Here is a 25,000-nt window from a genome sequence, read left to right as displayed (position 1 = left end):
AAGAAACAATGAGGGCTAATGTACAAAATACAATTTTCCTGTAAGGAAAAGGGTCAATTTAGTTGATCTGGCCTTTTGTTTTGTTTACCAAGATGCAATATCTTGAAGTAGTTGCAAGTGTGCCATGGTGCCAATCCTTCAACTAATCTCTAGATACTGGTAGAACTCAATTTTCAGCAACCACCTATCTGAACAATTTTCAAAGACAGTATGCAAAAGCAAACTGTTAATTTCCTTCATAAATAACTGATTTAAAAAAATACAGTATATGGGAATCACTGGTAATGTTTATCTGATGCCTTTTCTTAATTGCCCTCTAGAAGATGGAGGTAAGCTGCCATCTTTAAAAGCGCTAATCCACACGGGGAAAGGGCTCTTAGATAAATTCCAGCATTTTGACTCAGCAGGATGATATAGGATCAATGATAACTTTGCAAATAAGGATGGTGTGCGAGCGGAACTTGCATGCATTGATGTTTTCACACAACCACTGATTTGTACCATCCCAAGTTCAAGTCAAGTTTGGCAAAATGTGGGTAAGTTGATGCCACGCATAAAGCATACAATACAGCTACAGTACACAAGTGGTGGAGTGTAAGTACTTACAATGATGCAAGGATGCCAATCAAACAAGCCGCTTTTTTCTGGATATTGTAATCTTCGAATATTGTTAGATATACAACATCAAGGCAAGTGGAGAGCTTTCTATCACAACACACTCAACTTGTGCCTTTACAGATGCTGCAAAAAGCTTGAGGGATCAGGAAGAGACCGTATTTCAAAGTCTCTAGTCTGTGACATACTCTGAGCCATATTGTTTATATGGTTATGCTTCAGGACACTGTCAGTGAAGCATTCACAAAAGTAATACAGGGAACCTGTACATAATCATTGGTCGGTACTTGCATGGCATGACTGTTACTTGCCAGGTATCAGATTAAACCCAAATGGACTTGCGTCTTGCTGCAAGACAGACAATTGCTTCATTAGCTGAGAAACTGCATAATATTTAGTTTCATTCCTAATCAATAGTGAACATTCTAATTTTTAACTCAAGATAAAGGAAAAGGTCATTGATGAAGTAGCTGAAGATGATGACTGGGGCAAACAACACTGAATATTTCCTTGAACACCACTTATCACTGAGAAAGGATTATCCTTTGGTCTTCATGGACCTAGCTTCACTCAGTTCTTCTGTGCCACCAAATGCTGGCTCAATAGCCATGGCAGTGACCAGGCCTCTTTGTTGTAGAAAAATGGGAAATTGCTAAATATAAAGCTACAACCACTGAACAAAAGGGAATAAGTAGAAATTGCAAATCATTTGCACTGAATTAAATCAGAAATACTGCAAATTGAAAACTTCAAAATCCAAGACAGGTATTCCCAAATAAATAGATCCATCACAAGACCAAAAAAGGCTTCAAAGCTAAAGACAGATTTTTCATTTACATAGTACCTCTTACAACTTCAGGATTTTCCCAAGGACTTCACAATCAAGTACTTTGTGAAGTGTAACCACCAACCATTGTAATGTACTGAAACGATACTAATTTCTGAACAAGTTCTCAGCACAGAAATATGATAATAACAAGATAATCTGTTCACCAAAATGTTGATCAAGGACCAGAAGACTCTGACAACTCGTGCTTTTGATTGAGTAGTGCTATTGAATCTGTTTATTGTGTCAGCTCAAAGGCTCAATATCTCAGTAAAACCCTCCTTCAGTACTGCACTGGGAGTTGTCAGCCTGCTTATGTGCTCAAGTTTCTGGGCTGGGATAACTCAGACACTGAGCTATACTGAACTAGAAGTTTCTTGCCATTGATCAGAGCACCTATGGAACTGGACCCATAGAGGTGGATAGATTTGAGACTCTTGCATTAAGGTACACTGTAAATCACCTGGTCAGATGGGTACAATTCTACAGTAATATTCTTGTTTTAAGTTGGGCTCCAAAAGTAAAGAACAAGGAAAAACCAAAACCTCCAACATACCCTCAGCCCTTTCACATTTATTTGTGAACTATGAAGTGTCTCTGATGGTTTTGAACACACTCATCCCAGTCAACCAAATTCAAGTTCAGTGTCAAAAAAAAAAAGTAGGAATATCAGAAAAAGCAGAGGCTACTTAGGTCAATCTTGGTGAAGAGAATCAGAATTAATATTCAGGTTGATGACATTTTGTCCAAACTTAAAAACCTGACTCAATCTCTCTACTCATATGCTAACTGTTGTGCTGAGCATTTCACCTTCCGTTTCTATTCTATACATCCAGCAACAAAAGTGTTTTGCTTTTATGAAGTACTAATCTAATGAAATCACTCCTTGGGCATCCATCATTTGAAAGTAATCTGAAGTCAGCTACGTCAGTCAGTGAAGTCGACATACAGATTCATTGTCGCGGAACCTACCTGAATGTACAGTGCATGAGCTAGGAAAGGCAGCTTTCGCAAAACTCGTCCACTCAGTCCTTCACTTTTCCTACATTGAATAAAAAGGAAAAAGTCTTCACAATGGAAGCCAAGATTTATAAAATAGTCAGGTCTTATATTAATAAAAAATTACCAGCACTTGAATTATAAAAGAGAACTAATTTCAGAGAGAATGCGAGATTCAGAATGTAAAATTATTTTCTTAAAAAAATCCACAGTTGAAAGGCTTTAGCTATAAAATATAATTTTCAAACTCAGTCAACTTGATACCAACATTTATCAGAGCAAAAGTAAGTCTACATTGCTGAAACGCTGACACACCAACATAGTACACAATAGAGAGATGGGGTGGAGTTGTTGGGCTCTGTTCTCAATTTACCAGTGTCATGGGACCAAGTCTGTTAGTATAGGGAAGAAATTTGTAGGTACTTTAAGCAAAAATCAAGGGGGCAAGTGAATGAACAACAGAGACCACGTCAGTGTGAATGAAAAGAGAGAGCAGTCGGGGTGTGGATGCTGGGACAGAAAGGGAAGACAAGGGATTTATGGGAGAGAGAGGTAGGCTCAAAGGGAGAGGGAAAAGGAGGCTGGAAAGAATGTTCAAACCAGTCAACATCTTTGCTAACTAGCAACTCTCAGAACAATAAATGACTGAGGTAACGAATTACTTGCAAATGAAAGCTGTATCTCTAGCTTAAGACTATATACGTTCAGGAGCTACTCAATGGAAAAGTTTGTGGTGGACAGCATATTTTCCTATTAACCTGTTGAAGGATATTATTATACACGCCTGGAAAATCTAGGCCTCAAGTTCAGAGGTAGGGACGTGACCACTGCACCACAACAGCACCAATGGATGTTATTCTAATAAACACCAACTATTACATTTAAATTGGAGACAGATCATCTGAGATACAGTAAAGAGTAAGGAATGGGCAATAAGTGAATAATTAATTTTTTCTAGCTTTGTGGGTTTGCAGTAGAATCGCAGTAACTGTAACCTCAATCTGTGGCAGGTGCATTCAGGGTGATGTTTTTCAAAATGATTGACGTATGCTTCTTCACACACAAAAATGTTTGCTAACTTACTGCTATTGATTTGTACCAACTTAAATGCAATTGTTTCTAAGTAATGACTGCTCTCCTTGTGTGCTCAGTCTTCAAACTTAATGAGGTTGATCATTATTGATGATATTAATTCTTTTCCTTCTACTTCTGACGGAATCCATAAAACCCTTTGTGTCTAAACAATTACCGAAGGTAACCCTAACCCTAATCCTAACCCTACTATTGACTGTATCACGTGAAAAATCAAAAAGTAATCTTCAAGGGCAAAAAAAAGTTGTGCCTGATCAGCACACGCACAGTGCAAACACAGCAAAGCATTTCCATAGTTGAAAGAGTAGGTTGGGTAAATCAGGGTAGGTGCAGGATTACTTTTGTATGTCCTAAGCTTCACAACACACAAAAACAGCTTCTATCTTTCTTGATCATACAGCTTGGAAATAGGCCCTTGGGTCCAACCAGTCCAATCCAAACATAATACCAAACTAAACTAGTCCCATTTGCCTGCTCCTGGTCCATAATCATTCCAGACTGTTCCTATTCATGGACTTATCCAAATGTCTTTTAAATGTTGTAATTGTACCCACATCCACCACTTCCTCATGAAGTCCATTCCACATGAACCATCTTGTTAAAAAAATTTTCCCTTCACTGTCTTTTTTTTTTTAAAAAATTGATCTCCCCTCCCCTAAAAATGTGACCCATAGTCTTGAAGTCCGCAAACCCTGGGAGAAGACAACTACCATTAACTCTATCTATACTCTTCATTATTTTATAAACTTCTTTAAGGTCACCTCTCGCCCACAAACAATGTCTGGAAAACAATATCAAGGGAGAAAAATCATACCATATGCACTGACTACTTGACTGCATTGTGAAACTGATCAAATCCATCAACAACTTCATTTATCCAATGGTAATATGGCTACATTATAATATTGATTTTTATTGTTAATGATCCTGAAAATGTAGTAAAAAAAATCAATTGAAAACTCAGAAGTACACAGTCCTCACACATTTTATGTTGGAGGAGTAGTGGAACAATAAAACAACAAAATTGTCTTACGCTGCAATATTTTTAAGTGCTAAACTTAGCCTGGACACATCATTTTCTAAGAAGCTGATCATCTGCAATTCTCTCAAGGTGAGCAGTTGCTGCCTAGGGTAGATGATTTGGCACTAAAAAAAAAGTCAAAAGAAAGAGGTAAATGATTCCACAGATACTTCATTATCTTCTTACTCACTCTTCCAAAGTCAATAATTTAGCAATCTCAGCACACAAGCTTAAATTTTCTCAGCAAACAGGAGAAATGGCACCATACCTTCATTAGTTCCTCCAGACAGGAGAGATAGATCTTAAAAATAGCTGTAGCAGATGGTGGCCCAACATACTGCTTGATATCTGCTCTGTCCACAAAAGCCAAGTCTATTTTTTCTGTGATGTTTGACGTAGTCAGAATTATAACATTGGGAAATCTAGGAGTGCAGAGAAAAGAATCACAAGTATGGGGGAGGAGCTTGTCAGTACAAATTTTAGTTTAAAAAATCTTCTCTCAAGTCAGGGAACAGAAGACATGGAGGTTGAATTATACCCATGGCAATTCATTGTTCCAAAATTGTATATTTTTAAAAATAATTAAGGCATACCATTCCATTGATAAATTTCAATTAGAAATCCCATTGTTATTTTTCCATGGCAATACCTTGGCTAATTACAGTTGACTTGCCAGCAAAACAGCACCGTCTTTACCAGGTGATATAAATTATTGTGGCCGTTTGAAATTTGGTATTCTTACATTTGCCCTATTAAATGCATGATGTAAAGTCTTAACAAGAGGTATTCCTCTTCAATAACAGACTTCACTTTCTTCTAATCTTCCCTTCCACTGTAACAGTATCTTTTCAGCTACATAATAACTTTAATATGCCTGCAAGCACTTTGTAGAGCAAAGCCTGATTAGACAAAAATTTCATAAGCAAAAGTCATGAAAGGTAGCTCTGATCAGATTAACCTGCAGATATATTCAAAATATATTCATGTCCATATACTCAAACACAAGGCTGTTCTCTCACATTGATTATAATCAGAACATTTGCCAAAGCAAAAGGCATTGCTTATTCTTTCATAAATGTTTATATCTTTTCACTCATTTATACTTGTTACACAGAAACTCCCTCATCTACACCATCTTACATACCACCAACATCTATTAAATCTAAAGGGACGTGTTAATTTGATTGTAGTTAAAGGAGAACTGTTTTAAGTCACTAAAATAAAGTCACCCAAAACAGCAGCATAAAAGGTTTTTTGACAAATGGTACTGATCTCGGTTTGGAGTGGAGACAGGAAGTGATATAAATGGAGCTGAATAGAAATTGCTGGAAAAGCTCAGGAGATCTGGCAGCATCTGTGAAGAGAAATCAGAGTCATTTCAGGTTGAATGACGCAATGTTTCAGAACCCAAAACATTAACTGATTTCTTGCCACAGATGCTGCCAGACCTCCTGAGCTTTTCCAGCAATTTATATTTTTGTTTGATTTACAATATCTGCAGTTCTTTTGGTTTTTGTAAATGGATCCAAGATCTACCACGAGCAAAATGAACGGCAGAACAAGCTGCAGTGGCTGAATACTCTACTCCTGTCTTTATGTTCCTGTAATTGCACAGATGATTCATGCAATACATTAAGATGTAGGTTCATTGTCATTTTTCCAATCATAATTCACTTCATCACTATAACAAAACACCAGGTGCTGAACAGACCAGAAGGATAACCAATTGCCATTCACCATCTTGTTATAACAGGATTTGAGAGCTTTTGCCTGTCAACCTTCGCTGTTGGAAGAGAAAGCATTGTGCAAGGACTCACATGGTACAGGGAAGCCAGCAGCAGGAAAACAAAAATACAAAGCAACTATTTATCTCCTCCATTTGTTGTCTAAATCCAATTCAGTTCATGCTCCAAAATTGGTTTGACTTTAGCTAAAAATCCTCACCAAACATTACATTAAAATTGAATTTGTTCAATGAGAAATTTAGCAATGATGTAATCTGTTCTGAAAATAGATATTTCAACTTCCACGAGAGTGGTCATGCTGAAAATAATATTCACAATATAAAATTACTTTCAGCAAATGCATCCGCCAACACCTCTGAAGTTCATCTGAATACCAACATTTCCCAGCCCCTTACCACTTAAACAATCTGCTTTTCTATTTCTCCTACCACAATTGATAATGGTGTGTGTGCATGCACGTAAGCACACATGACTGGAATAGCTTGTACAGTAGTGCTGTTTTAAAACATCTGTATTTTGTGTAAGAGCATGTAAATAAAGACACCAGTCTGTTTGCTGGAACTCCTAAGAATGAGACATAACTTACTTAGATAAAACAGAAACATAGACGCAGAACATTAAGAGTGGAGACAGTACAGTCCACAGGGGCAATCTCTCAGCAGTGTAGCACCAACTCGAGTTCCAGAACCTATGGCAGCCTAATCCATGAGGACAGATCAAACTAAGGATGACAAGAAAAGGGTCAAGAAGCTTTTTGCTGATTGTCCCCCACTCCAGGCTGACAGTCTCAGAATAAAATGCCAACTAATTAAGACTGAGACAAGGAGAAATTTCAATTCTTGAGTTATGAATTTTTTGGATAATGGAATCAAGGGATAAGGCTACTGTGTGGAAAGGCATAGCTGAAGTAGAAAATCACACATACGAGTTACAGCACAGAAGGAGGCTGTTTAACTGTATTCTTGCTTTTCCCAGTGACAATAAATCAATTTGTCCTATTCCCCACCTTGTAGTACTGCAAATTCTCCCTTCTTCAGTTGCTTTTCCAATATCGTTTCAAAAGCCATGAACGTCACCACCATACTTGAGTACATTCCAGATCCTAACCACATATTGTATAAAATAGTTTTCCCCTCAAGTTGCCTTTGGTTCATTTGTCATTTTCCTTTTATTGGTGTCCTGATTCTTATCTCGATGGTCAATGAGAACAGCTTCGACATCTACTTTGTTTACAGTCCTCATGTGTTTGAATACCTCGATCAAATCTAATCTCAACTTTCTCTCCTCTAAAGTGAACACACCCAGTTTCTCCCACCCTATCCACATAACTGGAGGCCTGCAGAAATCTTTTCTACACATAGCCTAAAGCTCTCGCATCCTACCCAAGAGAAATGGACACAAATGCTCCCAATTGGGGAGGGCTATTATTTTATAAAAGGTTCAGCATAATTTCCTTGATTTTGCATTTCATGCCTTCATTTACAGAACAGAGAATTTTGCCTCTCGGCCTGCCCCAACAAAAACAGTGCACATATACCAGAGATCTCTTCGCACACTCTAACCTTTAGGAATCCTACTTTTTAAAAATAATTACCTCTCCTCATTCTTCCTATGAAAATGAATAACTTTCTTCGAACAAAATGTAGTTATCTGCCAGGTGTCCGTCCATTCCACCAGCCTACCACATCTCAAAAAGAATATAACTATTGCTCCTAGTTCATAAAACCTCCAGGTATGGTGTTATTTGCAAGTTTGGAAATTGTCCCCATTTAAAAAAAAAGTAGCAGTCTGTAACCTGATTACCCCCCTCCAGTCCAATAAGCAATTGTTCGCCATTATTCCGTTTCCTGTTACTCAGCTCACTTCATACCAATGCCATTTCTTTTCTTTGTGAGCTTTCACACTAGTGAAAAGTCTTTCGGAAGTCCGTGTACCATCACTACATCACATGAAACCCAATACACTCCTCATGCTACCACATCAAAAACTTAATCCATAATAATTAACTAAGATTTACTATAAATAAATCCACACTTGCTATCCTTCATTAGTCCACACTTATTTGAGATTCAATTTTATCCTAGATTATTCTGTTTTCCTACTATCAAAGTCAAATTGACTTTTGCTAGATTTTTAGACCCTTTTTGAATAAGTTTTTAACATTTGCAATTTTTCAGTCCTATAGGTCTACCCACAACTGCCTTCTCAGTGTCTGACCAGAATGCCTCAGGCAGATAGAGGCTTTCTTTGCCTGCATCACAATGAACAGAAATGTGTTAACATTAACCAATGTTACCCTCCTGATACAGCTGTGAAAACCTAGGAACACAATCATTATGCAGGCTGAGAATGGCTACATTCAAATTGCAAAGCAATGATGGTCAACGTGTGGCAAAACACACAACTGTTAGGGGCAAATAAAAAGTTAATGACATAAGATCGATTAATGTTGGAACCTACAGGACTTAAAAAGATGTAGAGATTAGTCTTGATAAAATAAAGATTAATTCAGCAATTTTAAACATGATTCGTTAATTGGTTAAATGGTCAAAGTAAAATGTACTATACAGAAACAGCTACAGCAATTTAAAAAAAAAAAACTTACCTTTTGATCTGGTCTATTTGTGTCAATACAGCATTAACTACTCGAATAGCATCAGATGGCTCTGTTCCAGACTTTGAAGCATTCCTAGCTGCTGTCAAACTTTCGACCTGTAGCACAAGTGACACGAGTGCATTGTTAACCTATAAAACAGGTCATGGCCTGCAATGCAAATTTTTATGTTCATCCTTCAGGTCAAATAATTACTACTTTCAAAAATATGTTCGCTGTTCAAATTCCTCCAAATTTTGTATAATGTTTCATTGTCACTTAAATTGCCACAAGCTTCTGCACAGATGTATTTAACAGATTAATTTAATTTTAAAAATGAATTATTAAAATCATTTGCCAAGCATTACTAACAACAACATCCCCAGACAAAGAACAGAGCTAAAAATTCTGCATCGGTGACAAAGACTTAGGAGTTCAGTCACCTACATTAAAATGTCACACCTAAGTGCAGACAGCAATCAAAAAAAAAAGGCAAATGGAATGTTGGCCTTTAGAGGGTTAGAATAAGATGATTAAAGTCATGCTTTAAACTATATAAAGACTTGATTAGACAGCAGCTGGAGTGGTGAGCAGTTCTGAACACCAAAATCTTTAAGGATACATTTGGAGGAATTGCAGTGTAAATTTCAGTTATATCTGGGCACCAAGGGTTAATCTCCTCTTGGAATTTACACAAACTAGGCTTGCATTCCCTGAAATTATAGAAGTTTATTTGATCAAAGTTCAAGGGTTTAAAGGAAACAAATAGGATGGATAGAAATATATAATTGGGAAGCCTAGGACTTAGGGGATGGTCTAAAAGTTAATGCCAGATATTTCAAAGAAACACTTCTACACAAAAATATATTTGGAAATTCCAACAAAAAGCAATTGATACCAGATCAATTATGAAATCTAAGCAGAGACTGACAGATTTTGATTACCCATATCTCTAAATGTGTTTTGGCTAAAGGCAAGCATATGAATTAAGATCACTGATCAGCCACGATCACATTGAATGTAGGAACAGGCACAATTGACCAAATGGCCTACTGTTATTTTTATGTTCCTGAGATGACACAGCAGCAAAGCAACTAAGAAATTTGATAGACTTTTAGGTGCTTTTACAAATTCCTAGGATATGATTTTAACTCTGTAAAGAGGGGTCCATTGAATGAGATAATATCAGGCCTTTAAAATCTGGAGATTCCAGTTTGAACACATACGATTGAGAATATTGGATTTCCAAGGTTGACTGGAAGGACTTGCATTTTGAATGGTTTAGGTGATGACAATAGCAAAAGCCAAGATTTAATAACACAAGTACATAGGCACAGTGCCAACTGCATATTAGACAGTAAAGTCTAGGGAATTATTCTTCTCAATCACTAACAATGTCAACTTCCAGGGAAAGCCAGGAAAGAGTCTGAACAAGCCCTCCAAAATCCTAAGGTCATGATACATATAAACGAGAAACAGTAGAACATTCGGCCCTCCAAGCCATTCAATAGGATCGGCATGACCCTCTATCTCAATACCATTATTCCCACTTTCCCCAGTTACCTCTCGATGCCTTTAAAATCTATAAATGTATATTTCTTAAATGTATTTAGCCACTTGGGCTCCACAACGTTCTGGGTAGAGAATTTCACGGCTTCGCTAACTTCTGGACGAAAAAATCTTTCCTCTTTCAGTCCTGAGACTGGTGACCCCTGGATCTAGACTCCCCAGCAAGCAAAATATCCTCCTTGCATCTAGTCTGTCCAGCCCCGTTTAAAACTTGCATTTGAATCAGATGCTGACTCATCCCTCTAAACTGTAGTAAATACAGGCCCAGTTAAACAAAACTCTTTAGGACAGTCCTTCCATCCCCACTATCAGCCTAATAAAACCTCTGCTGCACATCCTCAATAGCAAGTATATCCTTTCTTAATTTGGGAGTCCAAAACTGCATGCAATGCTCCAGGTGTTGCCTCACTAAGGTCCTGCAAACCAGCAGCAAGACATCCGATTGCTGATCTCAAATCCTCTTGCAAAGGCCAAAATACAATTTGCCTGTCTACTTTCATTGACTGGTGTACATGGACACCCAGATCTCTGTACATTTAGATTTCCAGAAATATTACTATTTAAGTAAAATTCTGTCCTTTGAGAGCGAGAGGTGTAACATTTCCTTGTTTGCTGACATCACAAAACTGGGCAGGATTGATGATAGGTGGACACTGGTGTGAAAAACTATCACCACCATTCCACTACCCTCTTCCCTACCTCTCTATCTGCAGCAGCCCCCTACCACGACATCCAGTCCTGAAGGGTAATACCCGAAACGCTGACTTCTCCTTTCATCCAGATGCTGCCTGGCTTGCTGTGCATTTATCTCATTGCTGTTTGCAATCATGCTGTGCATGGATTGGCTACCAAGCTCATTTACAAAACTTTGGGCAGAAAGACTTTTTCATGTCCAGACATTGAAACATTTTACATTAATGAGATGTTATAAAGCTATTAATAGTACAATGTGCTAAATTAAATGTTAAACTGAAGCAGGTAATTATTAACAAATTTCACTACCAATTTTCTGCCAGTTAAAATGACAGTTCATAGCAGTCCAGTGACATCTAGTGGCAGATCATCAGGTTTGGCTTTCTAAACTTCTAAAACAAGTGCTGGACAAAAATCAAATTTTACTGCACAGAAACAGGTCATTTCAGTTTGAGACAGTGTTTATGTTCCATAAAAGTCTCTGCTCACCTTATTTCATCTCATCATAGTCAAAACAAAAAACTTGGAAAAGGACTCATGAGCAGATTCAAACTTGCCACAGCAGTGCTAGTTTTAGATGTTCTATAGGACAGATGGTCTTACCTCGTCAATTAAAACAAATACTAGAGATTCTGTATCCATAATTAGATCCCGAATGGTTTGAAACATTTTTGTAACAAGTTTTCCACTCTGTTTAAGAAGAGATTTTCAAATTAAAATTGTTCTTATGTTCTATGTTCTTATGTAGTTCATTGTTAACGTTCTTTTTGCTGCTCCCCTGTTGATTTTCTACATAGAAGACCAAGTGTTTGCAAATTCTACCTAAAATGGTGAGAAATCTTTTAGTCCTATTTCCATTTCTGCGAGACAAAAGAAACAAAAAAAAAATCAATAACTGAGGTAAACTGGTATCTGCCAAACTAAATCGACTCTAATATTAAGGTTTGTCTGGATGGCCTTGCATTCAGTCATCAGGATGGCATGGTGGCTCAGTGGCTAGCACTGCTGCCTCACAGTGCCAGGAACTGGGGTTCAATTCCACCCTTGGGTAACTGTGTGGAGTTTGCACATTCTTCCTGCGTCTGCATGGGTTTCCTCCAACAGTCCAAAGATGTGCGAGTTAGGTGGGTTGGCCATGCTAAACTGCCCAATGTTCAGGGATGTGTAGGTTAGGTGGGTTATCGGGGGATGGGTCTGGGTGGAATGCTCTGAGGGTCGGTGTGGACTTGTTGGGCCAAAGGGCCTGCTTCCACACTGTAAGGATTGTATGATCTAAGATCTCTTCTACAATTAGTGAAAACAGACAGAGTTTAATAACACACTCTAAATCAATAGTGGTTTTTTGTGAACTACAACTTATGCTTTCATGCAACGTAATGCAGGTGTTGACCTAACCAGAATATTGTTTATTCTTTAATGTCATCACAAAATTTATAATGCAGAATGTGGGCATGACTGAATTAAGAAATGTTAGATATTTACATGAAGACCATTTTATGGCATAAAAAGATCAAAAAAATCAAAAGCATCTGATTTAATGAGCCTTGGTTATTTAGTAAAAAGATTTTGCCTTGAAAAAGGAGAAGCTTTAAAACATTACAAAATTATTTTGAACAAGAAAATAATCTGAATATGAAAATAAATGGCAATGATTTACCTCAGAAAACCATTTGGAGAAGAGGCTATGGCTATTGATTTCTACTAGCTGTCCATACCGGTACCTGAAACACAGTTGTGGGAACAGCCTCTTGAAGACCATTTAAAAAATAAAGTTCATTGGCAATTTAATCCTGACAATTAATGAACACATATGCCATCATAAAAATACAAAAGAAAAGAAATGAGTTGAAAATTGTTACTTCCTCCAAATGAGAGACTATTTTATGCTCTCAACTACAAAAATCTTTATTCAGACATAAAAATAATTCAACGACTGGGGATGTTGCGATAGCACAAAAGAAAACACACACCCACTGAACACACCCAGTCACAATATTACATCATTGTTCTTACATCATCACTAATGCCATCTTTTCCTTCTTCATTCATGGGTTGTGGGTATTGCTGGTTAGGCCAGCATTTACTGCCTATCCCTAATTGACTCTTAACTCCCCTCTCAACAATCACATTGCTGACAGTCTGGAGTCACATGTAGGCCAGATCAGACTAGGTAAGGCTTGCAGTTTTCTTCCCCAAAAGGATATTATTGAACCAGTTCCCTACGTTTGACAATGATTTCATGGTCATGATTGCACTGTTAATTCCAGATTTTATTGAATTCAAGTTCCATCATTTGCCACAAAGGAATTTGAACCTGGATTCCCAGAGCATTACCTAGGTCTATGGATTAGTTTTCTAGTGACTAAAGTTGGCAGCAGTTTTAATACCAGAGTAAACAACAAAGATGAATAATGGTGCTGCTACACTACAAGTCTATAAAGGTGAAATATAGACCAGAATTTACAACTAACAAATCTAATTGATAACATCCATCAAAAACTGGAAATTTTATACTTTGAAATATATTAGATATATTCACAAGAATGTGAATGCTGTTTCTGCAGAAAGGGATGGATTCACGTCCAACTCCCGAAAGGGGAAAGATTACAATTTGTACGCTCAAACCGCTATATCATGTGGATCTAGGGTTTAGAAATTATTTGAATTAAATCGAATTGTTAAGTTTCTACAGTTTTATACACCTATTCTGCAACAATATTTTGCATGCCAATTCTTTCCCATCACCCTATATACCCATGAAAATAGCCAGTTAACACCAAAAACACACCAACGTTCAAATGCTTTACTTCCAGCAAAGAATCCATATTTACAAAAAAAAAAGTGAGCAATCAATGCAGAACATTACAAACCTCCATGAAATTGTTTAATACAACGCAACACCTTTGTTGAACTTACCGGTGAGAAAATCGAATGGTAAGTTTTTGAGCTAGTGCTTTACATAAAGATGTTTTACCAGTTCCTGGGGGTCCTGTGACAGGGAAAATATAAAGAAATATTGACATTTGTGGTTACAATTTAGATATGATCTAAAAATTGTCTGCTTCTAAGGGAGGTGGAAGCAGATGCGATTGTAACTCTCATTACGATTTCAACGGATGCAACTACTTTTACAGCACAGAAGGAGCTGTTCAGCCCATAATGTCTGTGCCTGGCAACGATTTGACTATAATAATTATTTTCCAGCTCTCAGCTCTTAGACCTGGAGGCTGTAATAAAATAAGTCTAAATCTAAATACTGCTTAAATGTTGAAAGATTCTGATCCAACTGCCCTTTCAGACAGCAAGTTTCCAACTCTCATCATTCTCGTGGTGAATGAAATATCACAACTCTCAATCTATGCTCCCTGATTATTGACCCGATTACTTGTTGGGTCTTAGGCCCAACCATCTTTAACTGTTTCAATGACCTTCTGTCCATCCTGAGATCAGAAGTGGGGATGTTCACTGATGAGTACACAATGTTCAGCAGCATTCATGACTCCTCAAACACTGAAGCACTCCATGTTCAAATGCAACAAGATCTGGACAATCTTGCTGACAAGTGGCAACTTGCATTCATGCCACACTAATGCCAGACCATCTTCCTTAACAGACCATCTAACCACCATCCCATGACATTCAATGGCACTAACATCACTGAATCCCCACTATTAACATCCCAAGAGTGGTCATTGACCTGAAATTCAATAGGACTTGCCACATAAATGCAGTAGCTACAGGAACAGGTCAAATACTAGGAATATGCAGTGACACCACCTGACACCCCAAAGTCAAGCCATCCTATTTAAGGCACAAGTCAGGACCGTGATAGAATACTCCCCTCTTGCCTGGATGGGTGCAGCACCAACACTCTCAAAGCTTGACAGCATCCAGGACAAAACAGCCCCCTTGATTGGTACCACACCCAGAAACACCCACTCCCTACACCAACAGTGCTCAGTACACACTGTTGCTACTATCTTGAATTTCTACACCACATATTCTAAGATCCTGAGTCAATACCTTCCAGACAAACCACCATATCCATCTAGAAGGACAATGGCAGCAGATATATGGGATGACCACCACCCCCAAGTTCCCCTCTAATCCACTCACTTATGATTTGGAAATACTGCTGTTCCTTCATAGTCACTGGGTCAAAATCTTGGAATCGCCATGGTAAAGACATGGTGGGTCAACCTACAGCACACAGAATGCAATGGTTCAAGGAAGGCAACTCACCACCGCATTCAAGGGCAATTAGGGAATGGCAATACATATTCGCCAGCCAGAAATACCCAAGTTCCACCTGTGATTTAAAAAAACTGATTGGAAAAAGAATGCATTCTTAACCATGCCACTCAATTATTGAACCTGATAGAGGTATACATTCTCAACCTTGGCTGCTGCCAGGAAAACAATGCCAGCCTGTACCAATCTTTTCCCCCTAGCTCAGACTCTCTAGTCCAGGCAGCATCCTGGTAAATCTTTTTACCCTCTTAGTGCAATCACATCTTTCCTATAAGATGGTTGTAGTTGTGGCCTACAGCATTGTATACAATTTCAGCATAACCTCCCTGGTCTTGTATTCTGTGCCTCAGTTAATAAAGGCAAGTATTCCATATGCCTAGTTAACTGCTTTATCTACCTTCAGGGATCTGTGAATATGCACACCAAGGATATTCTGATCTTCATTATTTTCCAGAGTCCTACCACTCACAGTATTATCCTTTTCCTTTCTAATTCTACCCAAGAGCATAACTTCACTTTTCTGGGTTGAATTCCATTTGCCACTCCTCTGCTTACCTGACCAGACAGGTGACATCCTCCTTCGGTTTATAGCTAGCCTTCTCAATGTGTGCTCCATGAACTTTCAATCGTACGCTCTACATTTAAGTTCAAATCATTTGAGCATATCACAAATAACACTAGCCCTTGTGGAACCCTACCAGGAGCAGACTTCCAGGCACAGGAACAACCCTCGCTTCCTGTCTCAGCAAATTTTGAATCCAACATGCCACTTTGCCATGGATCTCCTGGGCTTTTACTTTCTTGACGAGTCTGCCACAAGGGTCCTCAAAAGCCTCACTAAATTCCATGTAAAACATGTCAAATGCCCTCATCAAAAAACTCCTGGTTACTGCTAAAAAGAACTGATCAAATTTGTCAAATCCATGGTGTGCATCCCTGATTAATCAGTGTCTCTCCAAGTGTAGATATTTTATCCCACAGAATTCTAAGAACTTCCTCAGCAGAGAGGTTAGACTGACCAGCCTGTAAATTTCCTGGTCTGTCATTTCTACTGTTCAATAATGGAAGAATATTACCAAACCTCCGGCATTTCTTCTGTTGTTTGGCTCCTTAAAGTGGTGGCTAGTCGCTGAAATATATTTACAAGGCTGCAGGTTCTCTTTATCAACAGAAGCTTAGTACAAAGAAAAAAAAGTCTAAATATTGAAGACGGTTAGAAAGATCTTAACACACTGCAAATCAAACGTTCCAACTTGCTTCTTGACAGGATCCATTACAGGGTCAAGTCCAGAGAAACTACACCTTCTAAATCAATTCTTTAGGGTTCTACTTAACTGACTCCTTCTCGGTTCTCTCTCTCATGGGCAGTTAAAACTGTTTGATGAGTCTTTCAAATAGGTCAATGTGAACTCTTCACAAATCTTAGCGCCTAAGCTTTCTCAATTCTAATAACCTGCAAAGTCTCCTGAGGAGGTGACTTACGCCCTGAACTCCTTAGAGGGGAGGAATTAAACTTGTTCAAAACTCAACCCCGGTGAGTTCTGAATTGAATTTAAATGCTTGTTTAATCCTAGATTCTGAACATTAAAAAAAGCTATACACTTCAGTGTTTATCCTACCTGTTGTAAACAGCTTTCCATTAACACCACAGGTCTCTAGGTCACTTGTTTTTGAAAGATAGGCTTCCATGTTATTCAGGTTCCTTAACTATCCAAACGGAAGAGTCAATTGCTCTATCACAATATTTATGCAGATAGATCTTGCAGGAACACTAAAGACAACAAAACTAAAATTGTGCATGGAGAGACCCACAGTTGTGTTTCAATTTTATTTTAAGAAAAAGCTACTCAAAACCAATTGAGAATACTGTTCTTTCCAACTGAAAGCATTGAAGAATTTAGAACAGCAGGTAGGAAATCAAATAAGATACATGGCAAAGTTGCCCTACAGATTATTTATTTGTTTTGATGTATGTGGCATTGTAACCAATAGGCAATGTTTATCATTCAATGCATTCTACAAGGTACATTTTGGGCCTATGTACTCCTTCCTGTCCTGCATCAGTTTGGAAATTGGAGAGCAGAATGTTCTCCAGTTCTTTGCAGCCATTCTTCATGTCCGATCATAATCGGAATGGCTGTATGCTAGTCCAAAGCAGACAGCACCACAATATCTTATTTAGCTATCACACTGACTGATTTTCTCCTTCCTAACCCAGACGGGACCCAGAAGAAAAATAGGATGATTGGTTTATCTCAAGTAATTTCTACTATTCCATTAGTTCGTTGCTGATCCGTACCTGAAGAAATATTTCTCTAAACATTGGACAGGCATGGACAAAATTTGGTAGCTTGCATTACAACTTGTGCTTTATAACACAAGTTATTTTTGAATTATGTAACAGTGCGAACTTTAACCACAAATTTCATCTTGTCATGAAGGACCCAACAATAAGGAGACTGGTGATTTCCTGACATGGCTGCCACAGATTCTCACGTGAGGTCCTGAGCATTCCAAACTTGGGTAGGATACATTTCTCAATACTGGTAATGAGATCAGGCAGGATTCAAGACCTACAATAGCAAGTGCCAGGGCAGACAGAGCTGGTACTCAGATATACAGCAGGTATCAAGTTTAGCAATATCTAAGTCAAGGTGAAAGGACTGGAACAGTGCAAAAATACAAGAGATAATTAATTGCAAAAGATTCAAGACTGACCATGAAGTAGCACCACTCGATTCCAGGTAATCAAATTGCTATCAACACTTCTGTCGGAAAACAGTAAAGTAGTTGAGACGTAGTCAAGTAACTGCAAGGAATAAAGTTAATACAAATTATCAATTACCCAATGACAAATTAACTTTAAATACAAACTGCAGAAATAATAATAACCTTCGAGATATCCAAAACGTGGATTAAATAAATTCTCAAAAAAAGTTTCAATCTGAATATAGTCTAAAAGTTCAACACTATTTGAACGATGTATAGGGGAAAACAAAGGAATGTTTGACACTAATTTTCCTCAATATTTTTGATTGCACATTGATTTGAATGATTTGCATTTGACTTTTCCAATTTGGATACTGCTCTAGAAACTGAGTTAGCACCTTTACAGTTGCACATGAACATGTCAACACCTCTCCCAGGCATTTTGTTCAAAGTTTCAAAAGGCCCTACAGAATTAAGGATTCATCCTCTTCTCCTACTAATGGGATCTGCTGAAAATGAGGGTTGGACACCACAAATGCGTCCTGCCTGCAAATTTGACCCTACGCTGCAAAAAAATCTGGCCCAGTTATTTTGAACAACAGTCAAAAAAATTGAAAAGCAAAACGTCAAGATATGCAGATTTTACTTTAAAATAGGTGATAATGGACAGAACAAAGACAGACTATTGAGTTATTAGGGCAATACTTTACATCAATGTCAACATTATGAGATAACAGCACAAATAAGAAGAAGAATGGAGGAGGGGAACGTCAAATTACGTGAGGGCAACATAAACGAGTAGGACTGCAATGGGAAAAACACAATTTTTTAAAGGGACAATTCTGTGACAGATGACTTTAAAGAATCAAAGATATTTTTATTCTGTGCTGTACATCCCTATGACTTTTCAGCATATTGGTATACACAAGAGTTGATTTTGAAAAAGTAATCAGGTCATAGGCCAATGCTAAATTATTAAACTATTAGCAATTATGTCAGCAAATCTTGATAAATTAGATATTTTAGCATGATTAGCAACAATTGATTATTCTTAAGCATGTCAAGCAGTTTATTCCATCATAGCTAGAGTACTGCGGTAAGTTTTAAAAGCACTTACTTGTGATTTAACCTCACTATCATATATCAAGCTCTCCCAGAGTCCATGGAACTCACCTATAAATAGGTAATTAAAAGCTATATTGAGCAAAGTTTGTAAAGTTCATTACGTTATTAATGAGATTGAGGCTCATAAGAGCTGAAAATATGCAGTTCTTTTTTCTACAAGAATTGCCAGACTTAACAGAAAGTTTGGTATTCAGCTTCCTAGAAAAGGTAATAAATAGCCAGTGTAATCATGAGCTGGCTAGGATTTTTAAAGCTATCTATACAAATAAACATCCATATTATGCAAATGGTCTTTTACATGCACTAAGAATTAACATAACATACATTAGAAGCTAAAATGGTTTGTAAACTTGCTGTTCTTTATTCACCTGAATAATGTAATGTTTGATTCTAGGAGATGCTGTAACTTTCAGATTATTCATTTACCGTAGAAACATGGGCATATTTACCCACAACCCAGGAAAACAGTGGTAAATATGACTATCACAAATTTGAGTGACTTGCTGGGGATATCTCGGATTCTTACAGAACAGTTGTTTTTGCCAAGTTATGGACACGTACAATGTAGAAGGAAAGCTCTTTAAATAACTGTGCCTTTGCTGAAGTGCTTTCATTGGTTCGACTTCGTTTCTCGTAGCGCTGCAAATCTTCCAAGAAAATATCCAAATCTCTTTGAATAGGTGCTATTGAATCAGCTTCCACCACTGAGGGTGTCTTTCCAACTATCACAGCCACGTACAGTTGCTACAATGACTTGCACAAGGTCAATAAGGTCAGCTGCGATGATGCTCACCAGAAGAGTCATATCAGCCATGACTGAATGGTGGAGCAGACTCGATGGGCCAAATGGTCTAATTTCTGCTCCTATGTCTTATGGGCTTATTAGACTTAAAACATTAACTGTTTCTGCTGCCAGACCTGCCGAGTTTCTTAGTCTGTTTCAAATTTCCAGCTGCATCCGTATTTTGCTTTTATTTGAATGTGCAATGATGAACAATGTTCATCGCCATTCCCCCTCCTCAGATATTGAAGCAGTCAATGCCCAAATGCAGCGAGACCCAGACAATATCCAGGTTTAGATGGACATGTGGTACAATTTTTACTTGTCACACAAGTGCCAGGCAATAGTCATTTCCAACAAGACAGGATTTAACCCATCACCTTTGCATTCAATGGCATTACCATCATTGAATTCCCACATCCTGGTGGGCTATCATTGACCACAAAATAAACTGGGCTAGACATAAATACTGTGGCTACAGGAGCTGGTCAGAGGCTAGAAAACTTGCAGTGATAATTTACGTCTTGACTCCGCAAAGTCTGTCCACCATTTACAAGGCACAAATCAACAGATGGAATACACCCAATTGCCTGGATGAGTGCAACTCCAACATCCGAAACTTGACACCATTCAGGAAAAAGTCCAAGATTTTGGTACCACATCTACAAACATTCACTGCCTCCACCGCCCATGATCAGTATAGGTAGCATGTACCATCTAAAACATATACTGCATAAATTCACAGAAGTTTTTTAGCCAGTATATTTGATTTATTTATTGTCACGCATATTTTGTTACAAAACAGTGAAAAATGTTGTATAGTGTTGCCACTCTCCAGCACCATCTTAAAAGCACAAAAATAAACCAAAACATAGAATATAAAAGGCAGAAAAATAAAGTATGAAGAAAAATTGTTCAGCTTTACAATCCTTCTTGTTATGTGCCCCATCATAGGCCAGGTGGCCAAACACAAGCTCCTTTCGCTGTGCTACAGCTGGAATGAAAGTCCCCACTCTTCGGTACCATCTCGTTCCCACCAACGCCCTCACCAATGCAGATGCCACCGGACACCGCAACAGCCCAAACTCAGCTTCGCTGCCACCATGAATCTGCTTTGGGGCCACCTTGCCAATACAGCCAGGTCTCATACCAGACTCAACCTTGCCTCCGCTGCTGCCATGAAACTATGCTGGATTCAGACACTGCTAGGAACCCAAACTTGCTTCTGCCCAACAGCCATGAGTTGACGCTCCGACTGTCTCGTCAATACAGAGCCACTGGGAACCCAAACTTGCCTCTGCTGCCACGAGTCTGTGCTGGGCTCACTTGCCGCCATGACCAAGCTTTTCAACAAGAGGCAAGAGAAGAAGAGAGAGAAAAACAAGAAAAAAAAGCCCTACTCCACTGCTATCCATATGAAGTAAATACATGACCATGTCATCTAAAATAGCAAGAGCAGCAGCCACATGGAACACCATTACCTGCGAGATCCCTCTCAAGCCACTCAATTGCCTGATTTAGAAATATATTGCTATTCCTTCTGTGCTGCTGGGTCAAAATACTGGAATTCCATTTCCTAATGGGCCTACCTACTAATTGTGGATCTACCTTAACCAAATGGACTGCAGCAATTCAAGACAACAGCTCCACACCACCTTCTCAAGGGCAGCTAGGGATGGGCAATAAATGCTGGCCAAGCCAGTGACACCTATATGCCACAAGTTAATGTAAAAAGAAATTTACAACACTAAGTAGCGAGAGCACTACCATCGAGCCATGGTTGACAGATGACATCTGATCCGAAAAGATGTAACTTGAAACATTAACTCCATTTCTTTGTCCATGTAGCCAAACCTGCTAAAATTTTCCAGAATGTCTGATTTAATTTCATATTTCTTACATGCAAGCTCTAATTTCACATAGATACAACAGACCCATTACAAAGAAAGTTGCTTCAATATTTCGTGGGAATTCTTCAACCCAAATCCCTTTAACCCTTACAAATAGAACAAAAGGATTTCCCAGTCAGGTGGTGCAGCGTTGCTCTTAGTTAAATTTTACAACATAGGAATAGAGTCAGAATTATACAACATGGAAACAGACCCTTCAGTCTGACTAGTTCATGCCAACCATATTCCCAAATAAAACTAGTCCCACCTGCCTGCGTTTGACCCATATCCCTCCAAACATTTCACATATCTAAATGTCTTTTAAAATGTTGTAACTGTACCTGCATCCACCACTTTCTCTGGCAATTCATTACAAACACTAACCACTTTGTAAAAAATAGGTTGCCCCCCCAACCCCCCGAAACCCCTTATGTCCTTTGTAAATCTTTCTCCTCTCACCTTAAAAATATGCCCCCTAGTTTTGAACTCCCCCCACCTTAGGGAAAAGACCTTTTGCTATTCACTTTAGCTACATCCCTCGTATTTTAATAAAGGGATTTGAGGTCACCCCTCAATCTCCTACACTCCATTGAAAACCGTCCCAGCCCTACTCCCCATTTTTAAGTAACTCAAACCCTCCACTCCTGGCAACATCCTCTGCAACAGGGTTTTATGGTACGTACCAGCAGGTAGAAGCCAGTTATTTGAGGCTGGCATGTTCTCCTCTTCCCCCTCCAAAGCATCAGAGCTTGGGCCTTCTTCATTTAGACGAAATATATAAATTGAAATGCTGGATTTTGTCAGGTCAATAGGCTGAAACAGAAAATGAAGATAATTTAGCAGTAGCAAGCACATTTGATGATTTGGGATCAGTATACTTCAGTCAGAATTAATTGGGAAAACTAAATACATCTCTTGAAAAGGTATTGAAGTGGAACACGAAAGCATTTTCTTCCCGAAATAAAATAATTCATCCAAATTGGAATTATCCACTTTCCCCCATCTTAGTTACCTTGTAGCACACAGAAAATGACCCCAGATGCAAGGTCAGATGTACTATTTGCAGCACTGGCCATTTCACTCACTTTATCCTTTATCTAATTTACAGAAAACGAATCAACTTCCAAAAGTCAAACTTTGTCACATAGCTGAACATCATGCAATACGAATGTGCGTGTTTTCGGATGACAGCCTTTGCCGATCATTTCCTTTGCCTATTTACATCTCTTCTAGACCAATCTTGTATTTTGTTATCTAATTACTACCTCTTTCAGTTTCATCTCTTCTGCAATTTAATCTGCCCTATCCTTTCTTCCTCACTTAACTCGTCTTGTACTTGCTTGAATCTGCTACATCACAAACTTACTTCAGTTCTAATAGAACACCAGTTTGGAACATCAACAGTTTCTTTCTCCACAAAATGACAAATCAAGTTGTAATGAGAGTTCATTTTCCTTATACAGTGTACTTACTGGGAAGAAAGAAGTACTTTTATCACATTAAGAGACACATTCCAGATTGTTCAAATGCAATACACCATTGTAACAAATTCTTGACAAACATTAACAATAGTACAGGAGTTCGAATGTCATGTTACAGCTGTACAAGACATTGGTACGGTCTGATTTGGAGTACTTTGCACAAATTCTGGTCACCCTGCTATAGGAAAGATGTTATTAAACTGGAAAGGGTGCACGAAACATTTACAAGGATGTTGCCAAGATTGAAAGCTTTGAGTTAAAAGGTGAGGCTGCGACCCTTTTTTCTCCTGGAGCGCAGGAGGCTGAAGGGTAACCTAACAGGGGGTTATAACATCATGAGGGGCATAGATAAGCTGAATACCCAAGGTCTTTTTCACCAGGGTTGGGGAGTCCAAAACTGGATGGCATAGATTTGAGGCAAGGGGGGAAAAGATTTAAAAGGGACATAACAGGCAACTTCCTTACACTTACACTCACATAGTGGTGTGTATTTGGAACAAGCTGCCAGAGGAAGTAGTAGACGCAGGTACAGTTCTAATACTTAAGATATTTGGACATGGACAGGAAAGGTTTAGAGGGCTATGGGCCAAACACAGACAAACGGGACTAATTCAGTTTAGAAGACCTGGTTGACACTGACAAATTGGGCCAAATGGCCTGTTTCTGTGCTGTATGACTATTACAAAAGTGTTTGACTCATAATTTTTAACATTTCCATCCATCAACCCCTTACCTGTCTGTCCTTAAATGTAAGATCCGTGTCCACAATGCATACAGAGCTTACATGTTTTGTTAGAAATTCATCATCAAATTCCATCCAGGCATAATCTCCAAATACCACACGGTGTCTGCTTAGTAGTTGCAATACACTCAGCCGCACATCTTCCTGCTTCACAGTACTACCAAAACAGAACTAAACCATGTAAAAATCACAAAATAATTGTTGCAGGTATGTAGATTTACTTTTTACACTTTAATGGAATAGCTGAGTCATAAGGTAATAATACCGTCTTGCTTTGTAGCTAGCTTTATTACAAGGAAATTGTATAAATTGCACTTGTATTTTCATAGACTAATGTATTTTTTCCCCAATATTTAGTGTTAATTTTATCTAATTATTTACTTGCACGTCAATTTGAAAGTAGTCAGACAGTAAGCCAACCATGACATTGGATATGATTCAAGACCAAATATTTTCAGACAAGGAACCAGAGAGTTTGCAGACATAATTCAGTCCCATTTTAAAATAAAACTTGTACAGTGCTCTTACATTATAAATATGCAGAAAGGGTTTATAAATGAAGTGCCAATGTAAGCATAGCATGTTGTAATTTGAGCTGTTTGCAGTAATGCACCAATTCCACTGCAAGGACCCTGTAACTACAGAATGGTGGGAAAAGGTGACTTGCTTTCCTAGGCATTTTTACTGCAAGAAGAGACACGCCACTTCCCCTTCCAGAATCAGGGCTAAACAGCATGGAAACAGACCTTTCGGTCCAACTTATCCTTGCCAACCAGACATCCTAAATTGATCTGGTCCCATTTGGCCCATATCCTTTTAAATCTTTGCTATTCATGTACCCATCCAGAAACCTTTTAAATGTTATGACT

At 38.4% G+C, this 25,000-nt stretch overlaps 1 protein-coding gene across 1 annotated transcript; it reads right to left on the bottom strand.

Annotated features, from left to right (window-relative positions):
* Positions 1-1,390: 1,390 nt before the first annotated feature.
* On the bottom strand, positions 1,391-24,288 carry trip13 (thyroid hormone receptor interactor 13; the record flags this gene model as incomplete). Its single annotated transcript, XM_048592676.1, has 11 exons — positions 1,391-2,483; positions 4,566-4,678; positions 4,822-4,975; positions 8,904-9,010; positions 11,757-11,843; positions 12,811-12,874; positions 14,070-14,142; positions 18,123-18,213; positions 19,231-19,286; positions 22,592-22,721; positions 24,123-24,288. Coding segments are annotated over 11 exons (1,156 nt in total), but the record flags the coding sequence as incomplete, so codon positions are not given.
* Positions 24,289-25,000: the final 712 nt, after the last annotated feature.

This window comes from Rhincodon typus, unplaced genomic scaffold (assembly GCF_021869965.1).
Source record: "Rhincodon typus isolate 14 unplaced genomic scaffold, sRhiTyp1.1 hic_rhity00001657, whole genome shotgun sequence".
NCBI lineage: Eukaryota > Metazoa > Chordata > Chondrichthyes > Orectolobiformes > Rhincodontidae > Rhincodon > Rhincodon typus.
This window is presented reverse-complemented; position numbering and strand designations above follow the sequence as displayed.